The 21001-nt window shown below is 39.8% G+C and overlaps 1 protein-coding gene across 1 annotated transcript in view; it reads right to left on the bottom strand.

Annotated features, from left to right (window-relative positions):
- The window catches only part of GYPC (glycophorin C (Gerbich blood group)), a 33288-nt gene that overhangs the window by 6277 nt on the left and 6010 nt on the right, over positions 1–21001 (bottom strand). The window contains exon 2 of the mRNA XM_041473046.1: positions 1793–1843. Within this exon, the coding sequence (XP_041328980.1) occupies positions 1793–1843 (51 nt within the window). The remainder of the gene's footprint in view (positions 1–1792; positions 1844–21001) is intronic.

Below are 21001 nucleotides of genomic sequence, written 5' to 3'. Positions count from 1 at the left end.
CTCTGGAACTGCTCTGAATTTGCAAACTGCCATTTCATTCAGTGCTTTAATTAAGAAAGTTTGATTATAATGATTGTGAAAGTGACACCTGGCAGAAGGAAGGGCTTCGGGGTAGATCTTTCTTGTCTCCTGGACTAATTTCCAGATATGTGTTGACTGGACAAAAATTTCTATAGGTGACCTCAATGTGCGTAGGACTAAATGATGACTGGAAACACTCATAGTGAAAAAAAAGTAAATTCATGATCCTTTTCCGTTGTGAAAGGTAGAAGTCCAAGGTAAAAGAGACAAGTTCATGACAAGTCCATTCTTAAAAAAATTACAAACTCTATCCCTTTCCTCCTAGATCAAATTATTCACTTCCAAAAAAAAAAAAAATTTTTTTTTGAAGTTTATTCAACTTGTGTGACTTTTATAATTTTTTTAAAATTATTTTTTGTATGGATCCAGGATGTGCTTATAAACATTTTTGTTGTGATTCTGTATGAGTACATGATACTGAGCTGATGCTGTATTCATATGAATCCAGGAACAAGCCAAATATTAAAGAAATACACAATAAAAAGAACTTGAACAGAACATTCCTAGGGCTTCCTCTGCTGTCAGTGTGTGCGTGGGGTCATTTCTTCTAGAAGTGAATTTTATGTTTTGTCAGAAGAATTGCTCCTTGGAAATGCCTACTACTCTGCAGAGACAATGAGGGGAAGGTGGATAGTACTTCTTTTCTGCATCTTATATTCAAGATAAGTGGCAAGAATGGGTATCTCCAAAGCTTTAGATTTATCAGCATCAGTAAACTGAGTGTGGATACCCTACTGGCATAAAAACATAATAGATGGAATATTAGCAGGGTAAATAAAGATTATAACTCTGTCTTTAAAGATATAGTATGGATAATTAACATTATCCCCCAGATTTCATGGTGCTCGGTTCTGGAAGGTAAAGTTACTGCTAGCAGAAACGAAATTGCTTATACAAAGAACTTCAAGTTGAAAATAATATCATGGTTGCAGCGTGGGCTTCATCAATTTTTAGGACCTCAGTGGTATCCCTTGACACAAGAGGCTCTAATAGGCTTTAGATGTAGCACAATATTAATAAGCCTAGGGGACTAAGTGCAAATCAATTTACCTGCTACTTGTTCATAGAAAGCTGAAATTAAAGTTACAGGAGATGGGACCTGAGGGAAATACAGCAGAACCTCACCAATTTGCACTAATGATTGGTATAGCCCCTTGTGAATGACTGAAATTAGTGTGTTAGCATGGAAATGAACAAACACAATAAAAATAAAAAGACAGGTTCACTCCGTGAGCGTAGCTTTGCTCATTTATTCTGACAACTGTATTTAGTTTAAATGCATGAGAGAGCTTTAATGGAACACCAGGAAATAGAGTGTGGTGAATTCTGTAACAACAAAGGGTCAGCTGGTGTGAGCTAACATCGCTCAAATCAAAGGTGCTCCACCAGTTCTGTACTAAAGGACAAGCTTGACCCAGTGAATACTGAAGGAAATCAGAGTCTGACTTTTCTGTTGGACTGTTTGGTATTTTGTCCAAAAATGGGGAATGGATGAGGGTGGTACTGCTCAGTATATGGTTTGTGCTCATTATCTCTTCTTGTTATCTTGCCAATAGCCCCTCTGGGAGCAGATTTCCCACTGGCCTAATTAACTCTAATTGTGCCGCTCCTGTTGTCTTGTCAGCGAAGTAGGGGTTTTGCAAAATGCAAGAAATCAACAAACCTGCTGTTTTAATTCTTGTGGTGCTGCTTAACATGGTCTGCTACTCACCTCCAATAACAGCCACATCTGCTCCAGCTGTGGGGCTCTCCACTTCTCCATCTATAAATAGAATAGTACATAAAAAAGTTAATTATAAAAAAGAAATTGGATCATATGGAGGAGCAGGGACTGCACTGGCAGTTTGGTATTATTTTAACCTGTGAAACTGGGAACTTAATCAATATCTCTTGTTAGCAAAAGACATTTATGAAACTTCACATTAGAGTTAGCCTTACTGTAACAGTTTTCTGCCATCACAACACTGGAAAAGAAATAGCTAGCACATTATGCAAACTATCATGGCCCCCAGGGAAATACCTACTGTGTATTATGAGCACTTACCTGTAACATCCTCCAGTGAATGCTTAAATTAAGAGCATTTAGGTACTGTGATTACTCTCAGAAAGGTAGTTTTGGGAAAAAAAAAGGTTGATGTCTATTTATTTTCCCATTTATGGCTCTCCAGAGCATGGTCTGGATCTTGATTTGGTGCAAATTAATCTATGTGTATTGATTTCAATTAATATTTACTTATCTGCAATGTCTTCTTTTTAATCTTTGCATTTGTTTTCATTTCAGCTTACATTTGAAATCACGGCCAGCCTCTCATGTGTGTGGTATAAAACAGTCCTCACTTAAGGTAAGTCTGAATTCAGTGCTGACAAATCAAATAACATAATTGCATTATAATTTATTTAAAATTTTATTAAAAATTTCCCTTTGGTAAATGCAGCACATACAAAGGTTCTCTGGAAAAGGTGAAAATATAAGTCCAAATCCTTCTATAAACTCAAGAGTGACACTATGGTTGATACCTGGGTTGCCTTTTGCTATATCTGTATATATGATTCAAGGACAAAACACTATCAGTGGTTTTCTCCTTGCTCATGTCCAGTGTCTAACATCAATTTGCAGCAAACTGAGGAGAGATGAGATACAAAGGATCCACCTCTTTTCAAACATGGGAGGTGATTTTTTTAGAAAGTAAGAGTGTTTTTCTCTCCTCCAGAGATTCTTCCCACATTTTCTTCCATCTATATACTGATGGAAAGATTGAGCACATCTTCTGTAATTTAAAAACTCTTATTATGTCTATGTCTATTCAAAACCCATGTGCTCAGAAGAGATTAATTGCCTCAAGGTCAAAATGCTCTGTATTTCTTCATACACCAAATACATGATGCATGCCAAAAAAGCAGGCTCCTCTGCAGCAAACACTTGAAGGTGTGAATTCCAAAGTGCTTCCCAAGCCACACAGCTTGCTGCCAAACATTAACTCCAGCTCAAATTATTATCCCCTTAATTAAAAAAGGGTTTATGAGTAACTCTCTGCTCATACCTGGCATTCTTAGGTGCCTCTCAGATTCAGATAACAAGCAGGTGCCTTATCTCTAGGACTTGCCATCACAGTGCTTTTTGATCATGATTACGGTATCATCACTTTGCAGAAAAGTTTTCATGTCCATCTTTCTAAGTTTGCAACTGACTGCAGGACTCGTCTTGAGCTATGGTACAGCTGGCACTGATCTGCTAAGCTAGCAGTGCTGTGCCCTTCAGCTGACACCGTGATGTGGCTTCTCTCACCACAGCTCCCATTTTACTAAAAGAGCCAGGCCCTGACTACTCCTTTGTGTGTCTCATTTTGACCACAGAACAGGCTTGCTGTCCTCCCAGACCACCTTTTGCTGCATCAATTGGAGTGCCAGAACATTGCAGCTACTACCAGTGACCAGACAGCCAAGATCTGCTCCCCAGATCAGTTTTGGAGCAATGTTGAGAGAGATCACAGAGACACCTCTTAATCCCTGTTTCACTGTCTCTGAAATTTCACTTTGTCCAAAAATAGCGATGTGATTCATGGCAATATTACAGTACTGCTAGGCAGGTGTGAAAGTATCAGCGTTGTTCGAGGTTCAAGCAGTGTCGTCCTTCCTGAAGTATGGTTGAGGAACATGCAAGGCATGTGTGATGGAATGAGACCATCTTCCCTGAGCAGGAGTGAAACAGCAGCTGCTGTCCAGAAGGGAATCCGTGCTTGGCCAGGCACCTCAGCATGGCCTCTCTACACTCAGTCTGTGTGAGAAATACAGTGCATTACTGTACCAACGAGGACTGAATCTTCCCTTTCTGAGTTAAAAAAGACATCCAGCTTCCTGAAGGAATTTTTAGCTCAGCAATGACTTTGGACTTCTTGTACCTTCTTTATTCTGTTCTTCTTCACATGCAGAGTGCTCAGAGGTTTGTGTTTCAACAGCTGATGTTGCACCTGTTTTGACTGTTTCCCTTTGTTTCAAGGACATCTTTTGTGTTATCTGTTGCTAAATTGTCATTGCAAAACTTCATTTCCCTGTTATATTGGCCCTTGTCCAGCTACAAACTGGTTCTGAAAGTGCTTGAACATTGTTGTTATTTACTGCCACTGGTTACCATGACACACAGAAATCAAAAGATTATGGGGAAACATGCTTTTCATAAAATTTCTGGCCATCAGAATGAGTTGACCAAATCAAGAATAGAACACACAGATCAAATTGTCTGTTGCTGGAAAGTATGTTTCTAAAAGCCAGAATGATGAGAAAGAAGTGCTTTTGTGTCATGACCTGAAATTCATCAAATTCCAGTTTTGCTCATAAACTTACAGATAAGGAATTTTTGCAATAGAATGACAATTGCTACCTGTCTCATTCTCATCAAGCACATCCTGCTGAGAAGGCAGCAGTCTGTGAAAGTCCCAGAAATATTCCTGACTTAAATACTGCAAGCAGATCTCTGGATCTGTGCTTCACAGGTGGCACTCCAGTGCAACTGACTTGTATGTTAACATAGCCAGTGGTGACTTATTCCCGCTAAATTCGTTGGTAAATTCATTAAACTACCTCCTTCAGGTGCAATTTTCCAATAAAACTTGATTTTTATGAATTTTAGTAGTTCTGCCCCCCAAGTTTTAATCTATCCCCTTCCATTTTGGCTAAGGAACACTTGTTTGAAGTGGGCTGGTTCAGCAGTGAAAACCTTAGCTTGAGGTTCAGCACTCTCCTATTCTCATTATGCACTTTTCTGACAGTTGTAATGATTTCTTTTGTTCTATAAATTGCAAATCTGAACCACTAAAAGACATAAATCACTTCCTGCCCCAAAATTCTGACAGTGGTTTTAAAACTTTTTTTTTTTTTAATTTACACTTTCTTTATATCTGAGCTTCATTCAAGTAGATCTTTCCAGTTCTTCTTTACAATGCCAAGGACTAAATGTGCTTTGTAGATGGCAAATGAGGGTTTGGCATGATTTTGTGACACCAGAGAACAGGTCTTTAAGGAAAACACTAAGTATAAAGGCAGTCCTGATAAAGATGCAAGAGTTATTAGTGAGCAAGGCTTCTACTTTAGAAGCCTAACCATGTTAAGACATTCCAACTGACAAGCTGTTCAACTTATATGGTGGTGGGAAAGGGCGTATTCATCTCCCAAATACTTTCTCCCATTCAGCATAGAAAGCTCAGAGGTAGGATCTTGCTCCTTGCAGGAAACAATACTTTTAAGTGATTCTGTGGCTACTATCAGTGACACATGCAATAAACTTGTAGAAAGCTTCAAGATTTCTAATTTTCAGGCAGCATTTTTGCCTGCTAAATTAGTTTCCAGGAAAAAAAAAAACCCAAACAAACAGTATTTGTCCTCTTGGTGGTTCTGCAGTCAGGACTGTAGTAAACAATCTAAGCACCTACATGTTTGATTACTGTGGATTTACACATGGGAAAAGCATGAAAGGAAAACCATACCTGCAAGGTGATCCCCATTTGGCAGATTTGACAGGAATGCGTGGGAATGACCCTACAGGATAGATCTCATCTACTGGTGTGAACTGCCAAATCCCTACTGTGCAATCCACAAGGGCAATTTGATGGTTTAACTGTAGACCTTACCCCAGAATTCTCAATGCCTATGCAATTTCCTAAGATAAAGTTCCAGACTGAAGCTGGCAGTGTTGAGTAGAGAATGAAAAGCCTGAGATTACAACTCACACTGCCATGATTCCCATGCAGCTGTGGGTGATCCTGCATTTTGGAGTTTGTCAGGCTGAGTGAATATACAGTTATCCGTGTGTGATAAGCAGCTCTGACAACACAGGTTTCAAAGCCACTTGACAGCAGTCAGGCAGCACTGCTCCTGCTCCTGTCTTTCAGGATCTTCCTACTCACAAGCTTGTGCTTTTGATTCTTAATAACCCCAGCATTTCTTATCAGGATGCTCCATTGCTGACTGCTAGGTTACAATCTCAGACAAAGCCTTGGCTGCTAAATTACACTCAAGTAGGTCTTCAAGTGCTTTCTTGCGCAGCCCATTCTCTCTCTTGATGTTCCTGTTCATTGCATAAGAAGTGGGTGAAATTCATTCAATACATGTGAATGACGGGTTGAACTCCTTAAAGCAGCCATTTCCTTCTCAGGGCTTTCCCAGGCATGTAGGCTAGGAAACACACAGGGAGATTTCATCTTGAATCAGCTCACCGAATCACTTTATCAAAGTGGTAATGGGAAGCTGGTAATGGGACTTTCCAGGTGAGGAACATCCCACCCTTATCTCAGTGTATCCAGGGATATGCTTTGCAGAACCACCCCAAATACTGAGTGAGATGTTGCAGTAACAGCAACATGCTGTTGTGTGTAAGCAGTCTCTATTTGTAGGATGAAATGTGTCTTTAGAATTCGGCTATTAAATGTTTAATGGTTTTGTCTCAAACATTCCTACTATCTATCCATACGTGTCCAGTAAACAAGGGAGATGTTTAAATTGAATGATAGTTCATGAATCCAGTTCATGGTTCAGGCCACACAGAGAGGGAATTCAGAAGAGGTTTTTACCTCAGTATTGATTGTTCTTTGCTTCTTCCATACATTTGAAAGAGAACTTTGGTTACAACAAGATGAATGAAATACAGTTTACTCAGTAATACAGAGTCTAGTAAATTTTTGTCTATTTTTTTGGCTTGTATCAATTGACATAGGACAAAATACCATACTAATCTTGCCTTATTTTTAAAAAAGTTGTAATTTAAAAAGAAGACTGCCTTTTTATGTAAAGAACTTAGGTGAGGTTCTAATTGCCTCCACTCAAGACGATACTAAGGTATTTGGGTTCAGTAAAACATTATAAACTTCTGAAAGCACATGAGGAGTACATGGAGTCCACCAGGCAGCTTCTGCAGGTGTTAGAAACCTTTTCTATAATTACTGCAATTTAATTTTTTAAAAAATATTCTTTGTATAAAAATATATTTATCATAACTGTTCCTTTCCAAGAGACTCTTTTTGTTCTTTGTATGCTCTTCTGCAGTCATGGTTCCTCTTGACTGGAAAAGCAGGTCCTAATGTGTCCCTGTTTTCTCCACTGATGCAGGACTTTCCTTATCGCACACTTAGTATAGAAAAACTAATGAAGTCTTAACACCTCCATTGTTTATGCAACTATAGTATGTCCTCCTTGCCCTTTGGTTTATATTTGTGCCTTGCCAACACACTGCATTCATGAGAAAATCATTAATCTATTAACCTCAGCACACCAATTTAATTTACAAGCTATAGTTAGAACTGGTTCACTGCAGCTGCGTCTGTAAAAATGAATCAAACCAACTCCTGAAAACTTCATGTTAGAAATATGTTAATTGCTCAAGCTGCTCTCTGGCCCGTTACAATATCAGATGCATCACACTGAGGCCATTCTGAGTGAAAAAAAGTCATTACCTATTTTAATATTTGCCAGTAAGTGTGCAGTGCCCTGCCAGAGCTGGCATCTCTTGTCCTGAAGGGTCATCAGCCTGAACCCATCAATCTGACATATTCGGCTGAAAAAGTCATCACCGTCTCCCATTAGACTCTGAAACACATTAAGGCTGCTCTTTCAAAATTAAGGAACAGTTTCTCATCTGTCAATCTGGAAAAGAGACAGAATAATTTGGCTGCCACTTGTATACTAAATTATTATAAGGAGAATAATGGGCTCATATAACAACAACAACCACATGATCTTTTGGACAAGTAAATGGATTGTGTTGAAAATGTAAGTTACATCATGCAGATTAAAAATACCTATGAAATTAAAATGCTCTGGGCCCAATTCTCTTGTTATCCCAGCTAACAAGCACTTTGTCATTACTTCTAAACAGACTAAGTACAGTTTCATTCAAATAAAGGTTTGTTCAAGATTTTTGACACTTTGCAACATAGAAAGGATAAAAAGCAATTATCAAATTAGTTTAATTAGATTGTCACGTAATTTTAATTTCATTTGATTCTAGTATACAGTGCTAGCAAAACAGTTTTTCACCATTCTAGAATGTTATGAAGTAAATAAGAGAAAATATGTTTTACAATGTTTGTGGAAGTAATGACTTCACTAACACACTTTCTTCTTCTTTTGTGAAGCTGAACTGCCATTAGGTCTTGGGGAAAATCACAGATGGAGAGATACACAAAAGTCATCTTGTCAAAAAATAATCATATGATATCCCTTAATGATAAGAGGGGAAAGGAGAAAATATTAATGAAATTTGGGAAACTATTTTAGATTAAAAATAATAAGGATCTTTTAAAAGGAACAGATATTCTATATTTTGAAATAAAAACCACATATTACATTTAAAAAAATTGTTTTAAAGGATTATATAAACTAAAAGACACACAGATTTTTTTTTTAAACTAACTTTTCCATTTATCCCTCAAAAGAACTGAAAAAGAACTGGCAGTGCCCTCAAATTGCCCTTTCAGTTTGAACTGTTTGAACCATGTTCTGTTTTTTTATTTTTTTTTTTTTTTTTTTTTTTTTTAGTTTGAAGTTACTGGAGACTTTAACTTCATTGCTCAGGGTTTCTGAACCCTGAGAACTGCCACCAATTCTGATGGCAATTAAGTCCATCTGGCAAGTGTATTAAAGTAGTCAATGCCCCCTTAGAAGTACTATAAATGTTGCAGTGACCAGTTTTTGCTGTGCTCTTATGGGAAAGCTGCTCAATGTCTGAAGACCAAATGTTGCCTTCTCATCATGCAAAGGTGCATGAAGTGTGAGAACCTGGAAGAAGGTCCAATCTATTGAAAAAATGCTGCACGTGGCAATTTGGAAGTTGGGTCCTGTTTTGTCTGTTTCATACATTCATTACATCACTGCAAAATTTCCTTACTTTTCCATGGAAATAGGTTAATGTAACCAGGCCATCATTTACATTTTTCCTCTATGGCAATCAAACCCAGCTCATATACAACATCTTCCTGGGGAAGATAAATTGACCTGGAATTGTTTCATTGAGGAAGGAGTGACAAATGGAGTATGAATCAATCTGTCACGTACAGTCCATGATCAGGACATTTTCCTGCCTTTGCCTCGCCTCCTCCCACCTTTTCCCTCTTCATCAGAGCAGAGTACTCCTTTTGAAGGCTTTTTAATTGGAGAGGTTTTGAAAGAAACACTAAATTAAATATCCAGTGAATCTGATGATTTTTGCTAATTTCTGCCTGACTTTCCTCCAAAGTCAACAATTTTAAGTTCTATTCATTTTTTGTTGAACCAAAATGGGAACAAACCAGCCATTTGCTCCTGCACTGAGGTCAAAGCTGAAGAGACAGGAGTTGCTGGCTTAACTGATTAATCATTGCAAATGTTGCAGATGACCATAGGTAATCTAAGCAGCTGACCACAGACAGTGAAAGCCCATCTCATGACCTGTAGCTGATAATTATCCTATAAATCTCAAGAAACAGCTTATGAAAACAGCATTTCCCACTGATCTAAATTTTTCATGTCAAAAACATAAGAATAAAAATTCGAGTCAGAACATTTTAGAGAACAGTCAGAGGCCAAGAGATCTTGGAGTAGGTGATTATTCCTTCCCAGTCCCTTGTGTAAGTGGTTACATGAAGCAGTAAGACAACTTAACTGCTAAACTGTTTGTAATTATTTACCAAGACAAGCTTTTAATTTGTACCTAACAGGTCTAGCAGCCTCAGACCAGACTCTCAAGGCTTTTGATTGTTTCTTAAGAGGATAAGGTGATCTCTCTTCCTTAATGTTGTTGTGCTTGATTTTATGACTGAAATAACTTCTAAAGATTAGGTTTTGGTTTACATTTGAAACATACCCTCTTTTATGGACATGGTACTAAGCATTTACAGATTTGGCATGAAGAGAAACATTAGTTAAAATTAGTCCCCTTAACTAAGACAGAATTACTTGCTAGAATTTGAAACATTTTCATCAAATACATTCAACAGCATTTTTTGCACTGATTTTCTCTGTTCCTGCTATCTGCCTGACTGTCCTTTTATCCTTCACAAATTTCGACTCCATTATTCAACTCCCACTGTTTTTAAAGGAAAAGCAAAGATAAGGACTGATTCAGTTTTCATGGAAACTGCAGACTGGAGAGAAAAGGGACACCAGAGTAGCCCAGCACTAAAGGAAAGGCAGAAGGACTCAGCATTTTTAAGCTCTGTTTAGCAGGAGTCAGTAGACCAGTAACCACGAGCTTTCCAGCCAACAGGCACAGAGATCCATGGGGAGCTGCTGAGGGAGGGAGCCTCTGTATACTGGGGGTGGGATTTAGGGGGCATATATCCAAAAGCAAGAATGTTTCACTGACTCTGTTGCTGGCACAAAACTCATTTTAATGAACACAGACATGCTGAGATAGAAACACGGCCATTATTCTATTGAGGCTGATAAATGTCTGTTTCTCAATGAGATGAAAAAAGCTTGACCTTGTGCTTAAACTAGAGATGATATGATCAAACTACACATAATGTCACCTAGAAATCACCTGGAAACTGGTGAAAGCCTGATAATATTGTAAGAGTTCAAAGAATGTAGCACCAGGCTCCTATCCTTAGAAAAGTATAATAATTTTGCCAACATGGGGAGGTTTCTTCATTTATGCTCATTCCCACTGTCAATATTTTGTAGCAAAGCAGTCCAACAGGTGATAATTCTTGGAAATGGGAGTTATCTGTGCTTTGTCCCCTGGCTTATTTGATATGAATTGTATTCAGCTCCATCCAGCTCATACAGCAGTGCTTGCCTAAGGCTGTCTACTGTGCGTTGCAAGTGGAAATGTCAGGTTGTTTAGCATATGTTCTTCAGGGACACAGAGATCTTTCCTGGAGCACAGACGAGATTAATATTATTAATGGAGATATCTGTAGTGGAAACAATCTTCCAAATGCTTTGAATATTGAGCATATTAAACAAAGAAAATAAAACATATTGAAACACCTTAGAAACTTGCAAGGCAAATAGTAGCTCAGGGCAACAATATTTCTTATTTCCCAAGGATTCTTCAATGAATATGGAGATTTCTTGTGCATATTTGTTCTAAAGACAAAGGCCACATTATTATCTGAAAAGTATTTACGTATAAGTTCAAACTGTCTGAACAAGAGTTGAGGAATTTTAGCAAAACTTCTTTACCATCTATCATTCATCTGAGCTATTCAAGACGGATTGTGCAATAATTGTTGGGGAAAAAAGGAAAAAGCATCGGTTGTGTATTATTTTTGGACAACTATCTGGCATTATTAGGAAAATAGCATATTGAACACATTAGCAGAGCTAAGCATGAAAAGACCTGCACTGAAGCCATATACTGAATGTTTTTCAGCACAGAATTATATTGTTGTGAAATTCATTAACAGTTTATTGCTAATGTCAAGGACCATGTAGGTGGGAGGCTAATAACCAGCCTGATGAGATGTCTGACTGCTGGGAAGGAATCTGTGTGATCTCAGCTGTCTCCACAGGTGCTGCAGGAGGATACTGATAGACGGTTGAGGTGAGAGCTGTGTGCCTCTTCCAACTGTAGCTATTGTGTTCTGTTCTGTTCTGTTCTGACATGCCTCCTCGCAAGAAGATCTATTCAGCCTCCACACAGTGTGGTGAATCCTGGGGTATGGTGTGGGAATTTCCTTCCCATCAACCAATAAGCAAACTTGGAATAGCTTAAAGAAGCCTAGATTTCCAGAGCCTATAATTAGGAAAAATAAATCCCAAACATTAATGTTAGCACTGCTTAACCATCCCTTTCCAAAGCTTGTGCTGAGTGCTTAACCTCACTATGAGGTAGTGAGACCCATTTTTTTTTGCAGAACTTTCAAGATGCCTTGGTCAGAAGGGCCTGATATCTCCTGTAGGTGCTTAGATGGGGTCTTACCCTCTGTGTTTTGCCTGTTAAGTTGGAGACATGTTTATGGAAGGAAACTAATCATGTCAAAATTTGATGCTGCTACATTCTTAAGTAGAAAAGAACTTCATTTAGTTTAATCTCCCAATAAAGAGTCCTTGTTACTGTTCACTTGAATGGCTCTCTATAGACAGTGTTGATTTTCATGCAGCATGGAAAATTACAATAATTTCTGAGGCTCCTGTTTGTCTTTCAAATCTGTTTGAGACTAGTCAGTGGACCTAAAAGTTCTTGATGAGAACTGGCAGATGGATGGGCAGATGATTAGGCAGGCAGATAGACAGCAGGAACACATAAGACTCATTTCATTAGGAAACTGGACTGAAAACAGAAGTAGCAGTGGGTACTTGGATAGTATTCATATTCTGGTCACCAATTTAAAAAAATGCCATGTTTTTGAAACCATTTCAAAACTTGTAGATGACATCCTCAGTAGTTTAAGCAGCAAAGGAAAAAACAAAGGAACACTGCTAAGACCTTTTTCCAGCTCCTTTTTTTGTTCAGAATGCTACATTTTTATAGTTTGGATTCTATTTTGAACCTTTAAAGCCAGATTCAGCTTGGACAGCCATGGAAATTTCAATGGAGGATTAATGTGTGTCATTAAGCAAAGAAATATGGTCTAGTAGTTTTCAATAGCAACAAATGCTTGCTATGGTACTTTTCTGATCAACATATTTTTCACTTACTGTAAAGCCTTTGGGCTGCTCCAAGTGTATGAAATATCCATGGAGGAAAGCTGACAGTGAATTGTTGTAATTTGAGCTGGCTACTACATTTCTGCAGCAAAGGGCATTCTTGCTCCTAAACATTTTCCTTCCAAGCAGAAAACCAGCTCACCAAAAGGAAAACTCCTTCCCCCATTTAATATTTATTTATTTACTCATATTTACTGTTTACTTAGAGGGCTATTTACTTATTGGCAAATTGATCCAAGTCAATCTGTAGTCTGACTGTCATTAACAGGGAGAGGTTTGCTAGGTGCAGACAGAGAGGGCAAAAAGCAGGAATGCTCTTTTGAGTGTCTGAAGTACATCATAAATCTACATGCAGGAAAAACAAGTTCCCCAGAAGAAAAGCATAAAGAGAAAAGCAGCTGGTTAAAGCTGGAGACTTCTTTTCTAGAGTGCTCTGAGCAGAGCAGAGCACTCCAGACATTCAGAGTCCAGTGACTCCTTTGAACTACAGTAGCTCTAGAAGGCCATGGAAAGAGTCGGGCTTGGTATTTCCTATGTAAGATTATATTGGAATGCACTATGCAGTCAGACTCCTCTCTCAGCTGTCAGATGGGCAGAGCTGTTACCCTGTGCCATCCTTCCTTCATTGGTGCTGCTCCTCCACAGCTGCATCAGCAGCCGTGGGGCTCTGTGGCCCAGCACCAAGCAGCAGTCAGTGCTGGCCCTGCTGGCCCAAAGCAGGGCACTCTCCCAACACACCAAGTGAAACACTGTGTGGTTCACACCCAAAGTGGGATTTGCAAGAGCTCTCACTGCTAAACTGCTTCTGCTTCCTTTGAAATCGGTTCTCTCACACATTCCACTTGCTCAGTTGGGCCGATGGTGAAAGTTTTGAAAACTCCATTTTATGAGTATGAGAAACATGATAGAATCAAACCAGAAACATAATATATAGCCTCTGTTCACCTTCTCTGCTTTCCAAATTCCTAGTTTAATTCACCAGTTGATGCTGCCTAACAGGTTGCAGAAGTTTGCCTTCTCAAGCAGTCATGAGACAGCCTGCAAATTTCTCAATGCACTTTCATAATATATCAAAACTATTTACCATTGCCTCCAGAGAAGTATGCTTTGGAACAGTCTCATAAGGTCAAGTTATCCCACTGAAACACCTATTACTATAAAGAGAATGAAAAGAAAAAAATAAAGAAAAATGAACAAGCCAACAGCAGCAGCACAGCCCTGGAAAATATGAAGTCATAAGTAGAGTTCAGCCAGAGCAGACTCCCATTAAATTTTGTTTAAGAGCCAAGTTCCACCCTGAGATATGTGTGAGCTGCAGTTTATTTCAGGGAGAGCTGTGCTGTAATTCATGCCATGGCAGGGCTTGGACTCAAGTATGTATCTGTTACAAGAGAGGAGTAAAGCCCACTTCCTTTTTGCATTTTTTTGGTTCTGTCTGTATAGATCAAATAGAAAACTTAATGGAATGGATAAAACATGCCTCAGGCCCCAGATTTACAGGGCCTCTCTGTCAATTTTAATTCCTTCTTCCACAAGACCTGACTGTCTGCCTTTCTAAATCTACCCAGCTCTTTTCACAAGACATGATAGTCTTCCCCTCTTCCCCTGCTGCACCCACGAGTGTTAAACACACAAGCAGGAGCTCTAAGGATTGTCCTTCTAGCTTCTTTGCTCTTGAGAGTCCCTTTAGGAAACAGTCAGCAAGAAGTGCTCCCTAGGAGATGCACATGCTTTATAAAGAAGGGTCATACACAGCAGTCTGGCTTTAACTCTTTAAGACCTTACACTGGATATTTTTGCCTGAGAAGTAGGAGGCCTGCTTAATGAGGAGGGAAGAAGGGGTGGCAGAGATGTTCCCTACCTGGCTGCATTCCAAGACAGGGGCTAGGCATACCAGCACCTTTGTGTTGTGCTGGGTTGCACAGCTAGCTTCAGACAAAAGCCTATATCATTGCTGGGGTGGGCAGCTGCTGCACAGATGGAGGGGACAAAATGATAAAGTCATGGTCACACACCCCTGCAGGCACTGGAGTTACCTGGGAGAACTGGACAGAGGAGTTCCCTGCACCGTGCCACAAGCTGTGCATTCAGTAATGCTGAGCTTCAAAGGTTGAGTTCTTTCAAGTACAAGTTAAAAGATCTCGTTCAAGAAGAGTGGCAGACAAGGCTCAGTCCCGCCAAGTGCCAAGTCTGGATGTGAGCAGGAGGTTAGAGTACTTCATGTGAGAAACTCTGGTAAATGCAAAAGCTTTTATACCCCAAGACAACCTTTTAAACACTGAATTACTAATTCTGGCTCAAAACTTTCCCATTCCTCAGATCCCTTGATGGTCAGCCTGTGCTTTAACTCTCCATTAAGCATCTGCTACTGGCTCTAGTGGGTAAGACAGCCCATCAGCTCCTTGCAGCACTTCCATGGGCAGAGATTAAACAGATTTTAAGTCTTGGTTAGTCGAGAAAACTCAGCACCGTCAGGATCAAACCCACATTGGCCATCGCTTGTCATGGATTCTGTAGCAGATGGGAAGAGGTGGCATTGTCCCTGGGAAAGGAAGTGTCTTTTCCTTAAGGCTGGTGTAACCTAACAGCTGGTGTGGGCTAAGGGAGACACAGGCAGCTCTGGTAATGCTACAACATCATTTCAGTGTGCAATGGCAGTGAAACAAAGGACAGGGAAAATTGGTACCAAATCCCATTAGCTAGAAGATGGATTGGAAATATCCCAGCAAGGCTGGGGAATGGAAAAGACAGATGTGTGTGGCCCTGGGAGTCTGGAGAGACATATAACCCTCGGCCACAGCTGACATGCCATGGCTTTGTGTCCATTAAGGGACAGAGTTTGCATTTCTTGCTACATCTCCTCTCACCAAGGATATTTTCAGCAGAGGGGAGAGTGGGAGGAAATTATCCTCTAAGGGATATGGATGCTCATGTCCACAGACAGCAAGCTGGTGTCCTGAAGTGCCAAGTAGTGGAAAACAAAATCAATTGCAGAGCTGAACACCCACATTTATCCGTATTTCCCTGGCAAACCTCCCTCGGCCACCCACAAGTCCTAGACCTTGCTGTGTGCTGCAGGCAGCAGGTCATGACTGGGGAGAGTTGATCCCCAGCTTCTTCTCAGGTGTGAGCTGTGAAGGAAATCACTTGGGTGGAAAAGGGCATGTGCTACCTGTTATGGTTTCCAAGTCTCTTTTTCTCCTTCAATGAGGAAAATATACCCTGCTCTTCTGGAATAAATCACAGACACAATCTTCAATTACAGAACATGTGCTTTTCCCCCTCCCACATCTCCCCCCAATGACTACTGCAGTTTCATATCTGACAAAAATAGCCATCCACACCTCCAAAGGGAGGAGCTTGTATTTCTTCCTCTGGCCATCTTCAGCAGCTGCCAGCTCTGCAAGACCCTGGGGCTGCACAATGATTGAGGTGGGGGGAAGGTTCTGCCAGAGATTTGGTACTCAAGTCACTTAAAAACAGCACAGTGGGAGCAGCAGCATGGAAGTAACACTACTGTCTGTTCTGCTGCTGGACTCTGGAGAAAACAGGACACAGGATATGTTTCCTGTCTGGGGAAGGCTTGTAGCAGCCTGGGAAAGAAGGCATGACCTTTTCCTTAAAGGAAATGCAATTCGTGGAGAGGAATAGGGAGGAAAGTCCAGGCTGTATTTTCTCTTAAAAACAGTGTCATGCAGCTGTACCTCATCTCACTTTCTCCCCTGTTTTAAACTGATCTTTATTTATTAAGCAATGCCACATTTTAAAGTTTCATACCTCTCTGCCAACCCATTGTTGCTCCAGTCAGTCATGAACCTTCTGACATAAGTCAGAGGTTGTTGCAATGAAAGGTTTCATTCACTGCAAGCAAAGGAAGCCAGAGGAGGTACCTCGAGAGCAGAAGGGCTCAGCTCATGCTCTGTTTCCAGCTCACAAATGGTTATGTCCCCAGGATGCTGAGATAAAGCATCTCACACAGAACGTGGGAGGAGGAAGAAGAGTCTTTGTCTGAGATTCACAGATTTTAATGGATTCCAGAAGGGAAATCCTTTACCCAGGAGCAACAGCAAAGTTCAGAGAAATGTAAAAGCATTTATCTCCCCAGTTATGTTCCTGACTGCCAAAAGCAGGAGGGGTGATTTATTTCTCCTTGGAACAAAGGATCCCCTATGGATCATTAATCCACAGGGGAAATGAGCTCAGGAACTGCAGACATCTTTTCTTAATGTGCAAGAACCTTGAATCAGTGGGAAGTTTTCTTTGGGAGCATACAGGATCAGTTTATCTTTATTTGCTCCCCATTACCTCCAGTCTTCAATAGTGTTTCCTACAAGAGCCCTAGTTACCATTCATAAATCACCTTGCCTTCAATAAAATCTGTGGTGATAGTAGGCGAGGCTGCCGTGAGCTAAACCAAGGCATCTGAAGCAGAGTAGTATTAAAAACTTAGGATCTGAAATCAGCAAATTCTGATACAAAGTCCAATAAAATCAATATGAGCAATCTCAAGTTCCAGGGTACAAGTATCTCAATGACAGATTTCATCACTGCAACGGCAGCTTGCAGTAAGTAAGGCATTTCCTGAGAAACTCTGCAGAAATGGGAAGGACACAGAAATAGTTGGGTATTTGTATACAGGCCAGGATCTCATGTGATCTTAGGTGATGAAGTTTTCAAGTTACGGCTAGAGCTGTACAGAAAACATGCACAAAAACTTATGGTAGGAAAGGGGTTAGATCTGGTGGACACCACTTTTTAATATTTTCTCATTTCTTTAAGAGTAATAAAAATAGTCTCATTTTTTCTCACTTTGACTCTGTGAAAGCACCTGAAAATATTTATATAATGTCTCAGTTGCTAACTGAGGAACATTATAGACTGTGTCTCTCTATATATAGTCACAATATGCAGACATTTACAATATGCCATTGTTCTATGGTGGATGGCATTTTATATTTTTTACCTCAGCAAAAAAGAAGTGCAGCAGTTAATTACATTTCTGTATTCAAATCTCTCAAGAAGCACTCCATACTTAAGATTTGCCAGGTTCCACATAAGTCTGGTAAATACACATCCTTGTTGCTGTAAATGACTTACAAGATCAGAAATGTGGCTGAAATGGAAAACCCAAAGCTGGCTGGTGTCCTTGGGTTTTACGCTCTTGTGTGTGTCTGCATGTGCACACAGCATCTGTTATTTTGACTCTTTGTCACACAGGCTTTGACAAATTGAAAAGTAGTAAGATTAGAACAATCATGTTTACACGTATTACCACCTGCTACTTCATTTCTTCCATGATGCTTAAATGTTCAGGCATGTGGCTTTGAAACACGGTACCTTTAATGCACTAAAAAACCCTGCTGGATTCCCAGCTCTCTTTGATCTCCAGTCTAGAGACTATCTCAGAGAATACAAATAAATGTGCTTAGGGGAAAAATGTTTTCAAGGAGAAATCCCTAAAGTCCTTCCAGCTTGATATGCATTACCAGTTGATGTCATACCTAAGGTTGTTTTTTGCATTTTATCTTCATGCTTCAGGAGGCTGAAATCTCTATCCAGAATCAGCAACTTGATGAGGTAACTTGGGAAGACAGATGTGGTCAGCACCACATGAGCACTGAAATGTCAAATAATTATTTGGTGATTCTTGTTTAGAAAAGAGATGGAGGGAGAGATCATTCTGCCCTGAGAAATTTACAGACTAAACAAGGTAAAAAGAATACACTTTTGCAATGTGTAGAAGAAGAAGAAGACTGTTTTTTGTCAAGAGGAAATGGGAAGGATGTGAGTGAAAAGCCTGCTTAATCATGAGTAGGAAGGATACATTAATAGGAGAGCTTCAGACAGAAGAAAGATAACCAAGGGTATGAAAAACCAGCTACTTTTGGGGGCTGTACAACACCATTTTTCCATCTCTCACCATGCCAAGTCACCATGTGTCACTACCCTTGTGGAAATGGCTTGGATTTGTAGTAATTTCAAATTATTCCCTGTACAGCAAACACAAATCAGATCTGGGTTCTTGGGTTAGGGTGTGGGATGGTTGACTTGGTAAGAGGTGTTGTGAGGAACCAGATCCATTCAGTTATAGAAAAGGTAAGAGAGAAGGGTATTTTTCACTTTTTAAAGGATGTTTGTGGGTCTAGTCACTACCTATTGCTTGTAGGTAGGATGAGTAGACAGCTCGTAGTGGGAGATGGTAAAGTGCCAAAGGCGATCAGCAAGGTTTCAAAAGAATTCATTTCTTCACATTAGGTGGACACAGCCTTCATGAGAAGGACCTACCAAGCACCCTTTGAATCATATAATCATGGAATGGGTTGGGTTGGAAGGGGCCTTAAAGAGCATCTGTTTCCAACCACACCCTCAGGGTCAGCGACATCTTCCACTAGACTGTGTTTTTCAAAGTCCCAGCCAACCTGGGCCTCTTCTCCTTGACCTGGTGGTGTTCTTCCTGGCTTTGGAGATGTTAGCAGAAGTTGTTCACTTCACTCTTCTTCATGACTGGAGCAGGGATAGGTTGAGTAACAGGAAAAGTGACAGTGTTCAGAGCACACTGATTGGTTTTGCAAAAGAGTGAAAAACCCCTTTTCCCCCAAAGCAAAGGGGAGCTGGGACTTGGTTCCCAACTGCAGATTTGTTTCCTGGTGTACTCAACATGTTACTCAGTGTTTTTTGTAGAGAGAGATGCAGCCTAATTTTGTGTATTTCCACCAAAAGCTTAATTGCCATTAGTGACTGGTAACATAGCTTCTTTAAACCAAAAAAAGAGGTCCCTATGAGTTCAGTGTGGGGAAAACTAGATTTTCTTGCAATAGAGTCAAAAAATCAAAGGCTATTGACATAATTATGGAAATTCAAGAGAGATAGACAATAATAATCTCTCCCAATCATGCGATTCAGAATGTAAAAAGCATGTCCCAGTTGTAAATAAAAATTTCTATGTGACGAGAGGAAAGATCTGGAGAGGGGAGATGTTGTTTGATAGCAAGCTGTGAAGATGAGAGAGCAAAGAGAAATCAATAGAGAAGAGGGAGTGCGGAAGAGAGGGCAACACCCAAAGGAAACAAAGCCTCAGCCCAGATGGTGACAGGGAAAGATCTACGTTTTCCTGACCTGTTCTTTTCTTCCTTCCCACTGGCAGCACTGTGGAAGGTCCTTGAGAGAAGGGGGAAAATGGCATTTAACAGCTGGGACCTGTTTGTGTCTCGTATGTTCAGAGATGGCCATTTACGTGTGGGCTAAGAAAGGGACAGACAGGTAGGATTAAGAGGTGCAGAGGATATCTGAACTAAACATGAGAGAGCAGGTGTGAGAGAGGCCACAGATGCATCAAGGATTTAATTTCCTGCTTGCTTTGTGGGAAGGGACTGGGAGTGTGCTTATTACACTTGCATGAACCATTGACAGTTAGAAGAGCAACCTCAGCTAGCTCATGAGTGCTGGTTATAAAGTTCCAGGAAATAAAAAGACTAGACTATTTCATAATAAATTGGTAAACTTCTAGCCCTAATACATGCTAAGAAAATCCTGAAAGCAGAATTCAACAATACATTCTAGAAGACAGAAATAAAATACAAAAATCCAGCATGTAATTTTAAACATCAGAATTTTTGAAAATGTACACAAGTTTCCTAAACTCTTAGATGACTACATTTTTATGGTAATTCTTCACCGTCCACTAAAAATATTTTTCCCCCTCTACTCATTCATACAGGTAGCTCTTTAATCACTTGGGTTTAACTGATTTGTGGTCTATTTGTCTCACCTAAGTATTGTTTGGTTTATCTAAAGTCAGCCATGAAGACCTGCTTTGTCATCCCTTCTTAAGTGACTGAAAGTTTTGAAATATCCAATTAACAGACAAGAAGCATCTTACTTTTGTCTTAGTAAGAACACTTTTCAAAGAAAATAAGATGAACAGAGAAGTTTACTTACAAAAAAAAAAAAATTAAACTGGAATAACAATTCTGTAAAATCTCTTCCAGCATAAATTAATCTTCTCAACTGCTTGAGGGTGTCACAGAATTATGTAATACAACTGAATTGATTCTTGAATAAGTATTTTGTTTCCAAAGGAGGGTAGTTTTTTTTTAAGAATAACTTTAATTTTGGTATGAATATACTAATATTATCATCATTTCTAGAAAACTGTCCTAAAGATGCAGCTACCAAATTCTCCCAGCACAGATGAGCTAGAAGCAGAATACAAACCTGAACAAATAAAGCCATATAAGTAGTGGAAAGGATGGTGGGTATAAATACACGTCTTTGTATATGTATGCACACAGATATAAGG

Source organism: Pyrgilauda ruficollis, unplaced genomic scaffold (genome assembly GCF_017590135.1).
Source record: "Pyrgilauda ruficollis isolate IOZ18807 unplaced genomic scaffold, ASM1759013v1 scaffold3, whole genome shotgun sequence".
NCBI lineage: Eukaryota > Metazoa > Chordata > Aves > Passeriformes > Passeridae > Pyrgilauda > Pyrgilauda ruficollis.
This window is presented reverse-complemented; position numbering and strand designations above follow the sequence as displayed.